General features: G+C 44.0%; 1 protein-coding gene across 4 annotated transcripts in view; it reads right to left on the reverse strand.

The window, feature by feature from the left end:
* Window positions 1-1,008: 1,008 nt before the first annotated feature.
* Window positions 1,009-10,986, reverse strand: part of peli1b (pellino E3 ubiquitin protein ligase 1b) — a 38,748-nt gene continuing 28,770 nt past the window's right edge. For all 4 annotated transcript variants that reach the window (XM_054798272.1, XM_054798273.1, XM_054798270.1 and 1 more), the window contains 5 exons: window positions 10,482-10,611; window positions 9,437-9,538; window positions 6,293-6,490; window positions 6,022-6,210; window positions 1,009-3,508 (listed from right to left, as the gene is read on the reverse strand). In XM_054798272.1, the coding sequence (XP_054654247.1) occupies window positions 2,930-3,508; window positions 6,022-6,210; window positions 6,293-6,490; window positions 9,437-9,538; window positions 10,482-10,611 (1,198 nt within the window). In that variant the 3' untranslated portion in view covers window positions 1,009-2,929. The remainder of the gene's footprint in view (window positions 3,509-6,021; window positions 6,211-6,292; window positions 6,491-9,436; window positions 9,539-10,481; window positions 10,612-10,986) is intronic.

The raw sequence follows: 10,986 nt of genomic DNA on the forward strand, positions 1-10,986 counted from the left end.
GCTCTCCTTAAACTGCATTTGACTTAAATCCACATTTACACAAAACTCTATCAAGAAAGTTAGTCTATAGCCACCAAGTAACGTTATCTTATTTAATCTGTTTTTATTCCATAATGTGGTGTACATAAAGCGATGCTATAGCTCCATACCTTTATCTTTGGCCCGTTTCTCCTCTCCTTTTTTCTCTTCTTTCTAAATTGTGCACCTGATGGCTTCGAGTTAGTCTTTTCCATGTTTTGTTAACACAAATTAACGGCGCCTTTATCATCACCCACCTTCCCAGCTAGCAGCAAAGGCTAAACCAACTCACATCAACTCACAATTCCCTCCTTTATATTTCACATTTTTGTTGTGAAATAACATGTTTGAGATTCTCGGTCTGCGATATCATTAACATAATAAAATAATGTTTCATTTTTGAGCAATTACCGTTGTAATGTACATTTTTTTACCTTGTAGTTAACTTGAGGCTGAGGCCCAGATGTACCCGCCCCCTCGCTACTCCTTTGGTTTCATCCACATAACTTGGACGTTTGATCATGTTTGGGGGCGTGAGTATCACGCCTGTAGAGGACACCCATCTGCCACACATATGAGCAGTCTTTGAGGAGGATATGATGAGCGCTGAGTGTTAGTAAGTAGGATTTTTTTATTTCTACCCCTGCGGCGCTCCCTGGAGAATGTCGCAATGGGCAATTGCCTATGTGGCCCATAGCTTGAACCGCCACTGTCTACTATATTGGGTAAAGTGTAAAGGAGACTATAGGTGTGTTATTGTATATGTAAAGGGCTCTAATAATATTAAAAAGTGCATGTAGAAGGCGGTAAACAGGTTTTCTATGCTGTAACTTAAAGAATATTTAATTTATAAATAAGGATTCCTACTCCGCGGAAATTCACTTATTGCTGTCGGGACCAAGGAACCGCGATAAATGAGGGATCGTTGTGTCATTGTTGTGTCAGTTTAACTTGATTATATGTTAGTATATCAACACAAAATTCCCAAAAACACCACAGAGTCACATTTTTACACTTTTATTGTTTAAAGTTGTTACAAAAAACATTCTTTGCGTTTGCCTTCATGAGCACAAATAGGTGCATGGACAGGATAGCTTACGTCATCGCGCACTAACTGAAGCCCTTTCTTCCATATTTGGGCATAGGATAAGAAGTGGGGGCAGTGATGGAAATAAGGATGAAAACTGATGAGGTACCCTCAAGTATGTGTGTGTATGTGTGGGAGAGAGAGAGAGGCCGCATGTGAGACAAGTCTTTTGGCCTCCCTGAGGTGAGTTTTGGGACGCTGATGACACGGGGGAAACAAGCGGAAGTGACGTCATGCACACGTGTGACGATAAAGTGAAAGTGTTTGTACGCCTGTGAATATTCTCATTCATCCAGGTTATTGAATCGACCACATCTGGACTGTTCAGGTTGTCTTTGAAGACGTTTCGCCTCTCACTCGAGCATGATTCATCAGTTCATGCTCAATGACTAGGTGGGACAAACACAAACACGTTGTCTGACCAGACAACGGTCTAAACCCAGTTCACATTCCCTCTTAAAAGGGTGAACAATCCAACGCTTGGTGAATGACCTGCTCAGACGAGAGGCGAAACGTCTTCTAAGACAACCCGAACAGTCCAGTTGCTATCGATTCAATTCCCTGAGAAGTGTTGGTACCTTTGAGCTTAGAACTGTCAATCAAACCTGAGTCGAACAGTCTTTTAACATGTTTATTGCAGTGGAATGGATGGGCGGGGCAACCAGTGACATGGCCGTGTTTTCGGTTGACTTTCCAGTGGAAGGTTTTAAGGTTGCAAGTCAGAATCTCCAAGTGGAACACTTCCTACTTCAAAGTATTCCGGAATGCACCTTTAACCCAACATTACTTTGCCTTTTTGCAAGTGTAAATTTGGAAAACGACGTTTGACAAAACCGAAAGTAGACGCACAGGTTAAGTATTGTAAGTACTGATTCACAGGCTAACGACAAACTCAGCCATTCACTTTTAAAGACAAAATAGTGTCAAAAGGTCCCAAAGTGAACATTGTGCACCAGTCGCCCGAACCAGACCCACATGATACCAGAAGTGGCGACGCCTCATTGTTTTGAGGATGGGATATTTAAATAACACGAGGAGCATTTATGGATTTACTGTAACTTTTAATACTAAAATGAAACAACTGATAACACTGGCAAAGGACCGTTCTTCCAGCCGGTGAGAATGCTGCATCTGACAGGGTCAGTGCTAATGCTATTATAAACAGTATTTGCATTGTACAGTGTTGGTGTGGCGTATGTGATGCTACATGGCTACAACCGCTCACGGCTTTAAAGGTTTAAAGGGAGGAGGCGTCGTTCAGACGGCCATTAATGCTTCAGGAGGTTTGTGTATTGCTTTGAACCGCAGAGGGGAACACCCACACAGTGAGAGCACGCCAGAGGACAGAACACGTAAATACAAACAGAAAAGACGTAAGCGGCCCTCAGAACACACCTGTAGCTTGTATACGTCAACAATAGTCTACAAACTAAAGACGCAAAATAACTTTTGAGGGTACTCTTTATCTGACAGGTGGAGGGTGAAGTGATACTTGGAGGGCCATAAATAAAGATCTTTGTTTAAATTAGCTTTAAGAGATGTACACAGATGTATATTGCATTAACAATAAGCCGTACTGTGGGTACGTTTCGATAAATACTGTTGTTGTTGTCACAATCACAAAAGTTTCTCCAGCAGTTTGCTTTGTTTGGTTTGTCTCTCTGTGAAAATATAGAAATCTTTGTAGTCGTTCATGTAAAAGGAATACAAAGGTCACTTACAAATGAGAAAAAGACAAAAAAAGAAGTTCATAGTTGAACTGTAGAGGAGCGATAACACATCTTGTGTCCAAATGTTCCCCTAAGAATGCTGGGAGGCGGCCTGCTAGTCCAGTGGGCCTTGGAAGATGAGTCTGACGAAGCCCTGCTCGCCACTCAGCTGCTGTGCACAGAAAGGACAGGCGGCATGGAAGGTGTGCGTGCCGTGCGGCAGCGGGATCTGGCTCCAGAATGATGCCGTCTTCTCTGAGCAAACGTGGCCACAAGGGTGGAAGGCGTGCGTGGGCGGGGCGGCGTCCACGTAAAAGCCAGCCTCACAGCCCAGCCACAGCGGCACGTAGGGCCCCTTCGCCCGGCACATGGGGCACTCCCGGTGGCAGCGCTCCCGGCCCTCCCGTTCCTCGCGGTGGTTGCCCCAGTTGTGGTAGCCGTGCACGTGGCCGCAGTGGAGGTAGACCCATGGCTGCTTCTCGTCGGGTGTGTCTTTGCGGCGCATGGAGGGGAAGGCCAGCGTGTTGAAGCCCACGGGACACTGCGGGCGCGCCGCGTTGATCTCCTGCCGCAGCGCCTCCAGGTGCTTGAGGGTGGGCGTGCGCGACAAGCCTTCGGCAGTGCGCCACAGCAGCGTGGCGCCGCAAAGGTCAATGAGGGAGCCGTCGACCAGTTCCTGCGACTCTGTCTCCACCTGACATAAAGAAGCAAACTTTTGACCAATGTCCAAAAGTCATGCAACAATTTCACCAAATCTTTGCCAAACTTAGGGTCCCGGGAAATTTTTTATTGGTTTTGTAAGGTACGGTATGGTTTCAGACATGGAACATGGAAGAAGGAAAATGTGTTGAAAAACAGATTACTAATACGAAAATCCATCTTCTATGCCGCTTCGCGGGTATGCTGAAGCCTATCCCAGCTGACTTCGGGCGAGAGGCGGGACACACCTATGGACAATTTAGAGTCACGAATTAACCTAACATGCATGTTTCTGGAATGTGAGAGAAAACTCACGCACGCACGAGGAGAATATGCAAACTCCACACAAAGATTCCCAACCGAGATTTGAACCCAGCTCTTCCCGATCTCCTGACTGTGTGGCCAACATGCTAACCACTAGGCCACCATACAACACCATACTATTAAAAAAAAAAAAACAGACAAGTTATACCGCTTGAGCAATGTTAAAGGGAAAAATAAAATATGTTTAAATAAAATTTAAAAAATAAAAGTAAATAAAAGAAATATAAAATTAAATGCATTAGAATATGTAAATATATTAACAATAATTTAATGGGTACTGGAGTAAAAAATGTTGGCAAAAACATACAATTCATAAATAAATGGTGGCTGAAGATTAAGCAGTGATGAAGGACAGAAAAGAAAGAAGGAAAGGTGTTGGAAAAAAAAAAAGTACTGATAAACAAATAGCAGTTAAAAAAAAAAAGTGTCTTGCTTGAATGTGAAAGGAAAGGATGAAATAAAAACGTTAACAATGACTTTTTTTTAAGTAAACATGTAATAATAAGAGTAATAAAATATGAATAAACACTTAATAATAAATAAGAAAATCAATTAACAAAATTAATACATTATTGGATGGCTTGTCTGCTATTTCAGTTTTCATCAAGCAGGCCCACAATTTGCTTTTCATGTCTGTGGTGTTCTATATGATAAACCTATATGGATATGTTGACGATAAGACAATACCTGATGTGTTTTAGTGAGTTCTACGTCTATTTTAGGTTTTGAGAAGAAATATTGGCCTGGTTCATTGCTGTATTGTGCTGTGTAGTTATCTTCTCACAACAGTAGGTGGCAGTGTTTCTTTGCGCCTCATGCGTCACTCAAGTTGACCAGGAAAAATATTAACCCCCGGTGTCCAATCTTTTTCCACCGAGGGCTGCATACTGAAAGGTCAATTTGTGTATTTTTTATATACAAAACCAACAACAAAACCATCCATCCATCCATATTCTATGCCACTAGGGTCGCAGGGGTATGCTGGAGTCTATCCCATCTGACTTTGGGCGAGAGGCGAGAGGCGGGGTACACCCTCGACTGGTCGCCAGCCAATCGCGGGGCAGGTTCAACAAAAAGTACAGTATAATTAAAGACAAAGCTTTGTGTCAACAAACAGTGTCAACATCCAAGCCTTTTCTCTTTACATTGTGCCTTAAGCTCTAATTTCCCCATTTTTGCTGGGGTTTTTTGTTTAATTATATTTCTACTATGTTGCGCATCCCAATAAAAAATGAGCCTCAGGCCGACGATGGCCCCCACACCGCGCTGTTGACACACCCCTGGTCTAACTGAATAATGAAGGAACGTGTTTACTACAGTAAAAACTGCATTGGTTTGCAACTGTTTGGCATTGATGCACTGACCTGCTTACTTAAATATTATTTTGCATTTTAAAAAGTGGACCCTCGTGAGGACCAGCGGTATAGAACATGGATGGATAAATAAGTGGACAGCCGATCTGTTCAGGCTAACGATGTCAGGGTACCCACCAGACTCGGCACGCCACGCTTGAGTGATCGGCCAGTGGATGGGGAGTAACATCGTCCATGGATTCAGCCTCAGAGAAGCATCTGCACGCATGTAGGGTCCTTTTTACATTTATATTTCCACTGTTGAGTGTGTGCTTTTTGTGTCAGTGAATAAAAGTGACGGACAGAAACAGAAATGGATGTAGCTTGCACTCGCTTGCAATCTCACGTCTCTTTGGTTCCATCAACGATTTTTATTGTTGCTTTGTCGCCTTCTTTGTGGAGACACTGCCTTGATCAAGACAGTAGCGCCACCTAGTGTTTAAACTAATAAGTACAAAAAAGTTAAGTGCATGTTATATGCGGGCCATAGTCCATTATATTTTTAGACTTTGATACTGGCCAGTTATATATGGTTGGCGGGGCGCATTTGGTAGTTTTCACACCGCTAGTATAAACCAAAATAACTGATGGCAGTCAATCCAGAGACGTGCTATAGGACGACGCTGATGGGCTGAGGGGATGTAAGCTGCAGGATCGCCTTTCGAGGTCCTGCTACGCTCCACATTGACCGGTCGCCATGGAGGCAGCATCCTGATAACCTCCTGACTGATCTTCCTCCATCAGCATCATGTCTGCAATGACAACCACCACGCCGCCTGGTGGTTGTCCCAAGTCCTGCATCTACAGCTAACTTACTGTGTTCTATGCTCACCAGCTTTCCTGGCTGCTGCGCCGAGCGTGTTTCTCGTAAAGTGAAGACGTTCCCGCACACAGAGATCTCCCGCCACACGCCTGGCCTGGAGTCCTGACTAAAGCCGTGGCGAGGATGCATCACCAGCACACCATTGGTGGTCAGGCCGTCCATTTGCCCGTCGGCCGTCTTCCACTTAGCGGCTTTCTCCTGCACGGCAAAAAGAACACATTGTCAACTTTTGCTCCCTCCCTTCCTTTCTTGTCCATTAACTTGTCGCCTCGCCGCTCACCCCGAGGAAGATGTTCTTGGAGGAGTCGAAGCCTGCTGCGTAGATGCGTGCGCTGTAAGGCGGCGTGCGCTGGCAAATGATGCGGCAGGCAAAGCGGGAGATGGTGCTCTGGACTGTTTGCGCGTCGGCGTTGCTCTGACTTCCCGCCACTGTGTCCGTCACCACGAAGTCTATGGGGCTCTCAGTGGAGCGACCCACCTGAAAACAGAGAAGGAGCACCAAGATGTCTACCATGGGACCAACATGTGAACACCATACAATGCAATTCATTCATTCATCGTCTAGAGTGCTCACCCTCATTAGGGTCAGGGGTAGAGTCTATCCCAGTTCATTTTAGGGGCGAGAGGCGGGGACCACCCTGGACTGGTCACCAGCCAATCACAGGACACATACACGCACATACGCAGGTTGGCATAGATAGATGAACAGATGATATAACAGCCCTAATGTGCTGCGGCATGGTTGGAATCAGTGTACGAAGCCACCGTGCGGCCTGCAATCGTTCAGTTATATTATTATATTATGCTTACCAAAGAGTTTTCATGTCTAGCTAACATGCATGTTACCTACAATGGAGACTCCAAATTGTCCATCGGCATGAATGTGAGAGTAAATGGTTGTTTGTCTATATGTGTCCTGTGATTGGCTGGTGACCTGGCCATGGTGGACCCCACCTCCAGCTCACCCTTGACTCTAATGAGGGCAAGTGCTATAGAAAATAGATGGATGGAAGAGTTCTGTCCAAATACTTTTGTCCCAATGGTGCACATTAAACTTCAACGCTCCGTCCCTTCTTGCAGTCCTCCAGCAATGATGAGCAAAATGACTTTTTCCTCTCCTCCCTCTGCTGTCTCTCCATCCATCCATCCATCCATCCATCCATCCATCCATCTCCTCGCCACTCTTTTGGCTTTCATTCTTTGCTCTCCAGTCTCGTGGCCCCTGCAGCTTAACCTCTGCCCTCCTGCCGGCGGACGGGCATGAATATTAAAGACGTTTGGAATTAAACTTGCATGGCTCCGGCTGAGAAGCGGCTTGACCTATTTCTCTGCTCCTCTGCTATCAGCCCAGAGAGGAGGAAGAAAGCGAAACATTGTAAATGTTATTTTTCTGTCATTTAGCAGATAAAGACGTTTAGCGAGGGCACTGTCACACCTTATGGCAAAACAAACACAGCGCAGACGTAGTTGTTTGGTTAGTTAGGATCTGCAAAAAGCTGAATCACGAGTATGCGGGTACCCACGATATTACACTACTATTTGCTTGGAATATCGAAGCAGCCCCACCGCATCCATTTTTCTGTCTGCGGCCCTTGGAGGAAAAAGTTTGGACACCTTCGATGTAAAGTATATTTAAGCTGAATAAAAGCGTGCTCAACCTGTGATTGCTTGTAACGACCTTGGGACTGCCATCCCATAATAACCACGATGATGATGATGATGGGCTGTTTGCTGCCCTTGACAGTGACATGAATCACAACTTAAGCATCGCCGCTGGGCCCCGCCCCTCTCACTAAAGTGTTAATGCTATCATCAAGGTGACTTTAAAAAGGCACTTTGGACAACGTTGGCTGCATTCTGGTCAAGTGCTAACTGAGGATTAATAATTGATAAACGCTGCATGCATCTTCATTAATAAAAGACAACATCTGCCATTTCAGGTTGACTACCATCCACAGATAATGACACTAGCTGGTACTTAGGAAGGCTGTGCAGTGAACGTTAGTTGTAGCTCCTTTTCCCAAAAGTGTGAATAAAGTAGTGCTTAAGTGCTTGGAGGAAAACAAAATAATTTTGACCTTGGACAGTCCCATGACGACACTTTCGATGTCTGCTGACGAGGATGAAAGCTTCATGACAACCTCTACATGAACCTGACATCCTTTCCTGTAGCATTAGCATATTTAATTACTAAATAGCAGATCTCTTCTAATCATTTGACTGTCATTATTTCTTATTATTATTTTAATAAGAACACTAATAACAATAACATCTATTATTATTATTATTATTATTATTATCATTATTATATATATATATATATATATATATATATATATATATATATATATATATATATTATTATTATTATAATTACTATTATTATTATATTTACAGTCAAATTATTTGCCAATGACGGGCCGATAAGGCTGTTGGAATTAAACTGAATTAATTTCATCATCTGTGGGTGACTTAAGAAGGCAATGTTTAGTCTAATGGGGAGGACAATTAAGTGCTTGTTTCATGTTAATAAAAAAAATTTAACATGAGAAGAAGTCAATATATGCAGCACCAGTCAAAGGTTTGGAGACAAATTTTCATTCAAAAGCATGGGAAAGTGTGTCTAAACTCTTCAATGGTACTATAAATATCCATCTGTGCATCTTCTATGCCGCTTATCCTCATTAGGGTCGCGGTGGTATGCTGGAGACTATCCCAGCTGACTTTGGGCGAGAGGTGGGGTACACCCTGCACTGGTCGCCAGCCAATCGCAGGGCACATATAGACAACCAATCATTCACACTCAAGTTCATACCTATAGACAATTTAGAGTCGCCAATTAACCTAACATGCATGTTTTTGGAATGTGGGAGTACCTGGAGAATACCCGCGCACAGGGACAACATCAAACTTAACGGAGATTCGATCCCAGGTTCTCCCCGGTGCGTGCGTGGGTTTTCTCCGGGTACTCCCACATTCCAAAAACATGGAAACAAAAAAAAAAAATGGTGACTCTAAATTGTCCATAGATATGAATATGAGTGTGAAGGATTGTTTGTCTGTATGTGCCCTACGATTGACTGGCGACCAGTCCAGGGTGTACCCCGCCTCTCGTCCAATGTCAGCTGGGATAGGCTCCAGCATACCTGCGACCCTAATGAGGATAAGCGGCATAGAAGATGGATGGATGGAAATTCCAGTATATGCATCTTTATCCAGATCCTCACCCAAATGTAATGACTTCTTCCTAGGCCCATCTACCACCACTAGAGACTTTAGTGGAAATAAGTGTTGTATATTTTATAATCCTTGTTTTACTATGTCAGGATGACTGCTATGAACGAAAACAATATAGCTAGTAGTGGACTGTTTATACTTTTGCATGTACGTTGATTTGTCTGCATGGGACATATCAAGCTGTTACCTGGAACATGTCTACATTGCTGTCGTGGGTGTACTCCACCACCACCGTCTGGACTCGGGACAGGGTGTAGGAGATGCTGTGCTGGTCTTTGTTGCTGATGGCCTGCAGGGTGAAGAATAGACAAGACGTATCAGAAGCACTGATTGAAGTCGCGAGGGCCCAGCAGGCAAAAAACAAAGGAAGGTGGAGCGGGTCGAGCAAGTTCGTGTCGTCACTTTGCAAAAGCCAAAACATCTCAGGACCACCCGCTCGACAATCACTCTTCCAGACATGTGAAATGACCTCAAGCCTGGCCTCTTGTGTTTGTGCACGTCCACACAAAGTATATTAAGCACAGATGTTCAACGCACACTTCTCCGATCTACTTCCTTGGAACACGCCATCACACTTCCAAGTGATCCATTTACGCTGCTTTGTCTTATAAACAGTTAGTGTTCCAGTAAAAGTTCTCCTTTGAACTTACGATTCGTTTGTAAACATACGACGGAACCTTCAACACGATCCGTTTAGATCGCTCCACCTCTTATTTGTTTGGATTACTAAACCATTTTCTCATAGGAAATAATAGAAATGGAAATGTTACAAAAACATAACTGTCATACAAGTGTAAAAATAAGTTATATAAGCTAATACAAGGACGTGAAAACAATAAAACGGCATGTGAAGGTGATTTCTACCGCAGATTTGCCTTAGAAATTACATGTTAACGTTTTTAAAGGTCATACAAGTGTAAAAAGAAGTGAAGCAGGGTTAATCTAAAATAGTCTGTTAACTTTGCTACCAAGTATGGTGATGCTGGAGTCTTTTACTGCTTTGACTGTGAGTCCGCTTACTTCACATGACTTCCTGTCTATAGTCTTCTTCTTCTATTCGCAAACGCAGAAGAAAAAGCAAACATGGCGAGGGCTAATCCTTTGACTGAGGTCCGTTGACGCCTCATGTGAGATCATGCAAGGCGAAAGTGTGTACCTCAAAGTGGTGTGTGACTTCAGCGTGGTATTTTTCCGAGAAATGTTGCTTTGTGTTTGTGTTTGTTGCGTCTCACCTTGGCTGCCTGAGGAGAGCAGGCGACGTGAACTGTGCTGGGTTTAACCCCGTTCGCCTTGGGTCTTTTGCAAAGTGCAAAGCGGCTTTTACGTCTGCCTCGGTCGCCGTTGGGCAAAGAGCCATTGTACCTGCACAAACACATAAACAAAAAGGCGAGGGCTGACAATAGGGCATTATACTCTGAGCAGTTGGGGAAAAAAACAGTCATTGTGGAAAATGCTTTTCCATGCACCACCGCCCACCGTCCTTCTCCCAAGTCCTTGAGACCACGTGTGAACACACACATGTTTATGTCTTTTAAAACATGGGTGGGGGCAACGTGTAATCCCCTCAATTGCCGTTTGACCTAAACTGAACTTGAAACCACAACCCAATGAAACCACAACCCAATAAAGGCCAAAGCAACACAAACAGCATCTAAATCTCTCAAAACGTGCTTTTTTTCACCCTCCCCTCACCCCTGTGAACTTTAACCCGTCTGGGGCTGAGAAAATAAACACACA

Source organism: Dunckerocampus dactyliophorus, chromosome 14 (genome assembly GCF_027744805.1).
Source record: "Dunckerocampus dactyliophorus isolate RoL2022-P2 chromosome 14, RoL_Ddac_1.1, whole genome shotgun sequence".
In the NCBI taxonomy this organism is placed as follows: domain Eukaryota; kingdom Metazoa; phylum Chordata; class Actinopteri; order Syngnathiformes; family Syngnathidae; genus Dunckerocampus; species Dunckerocampus dactyliophorus.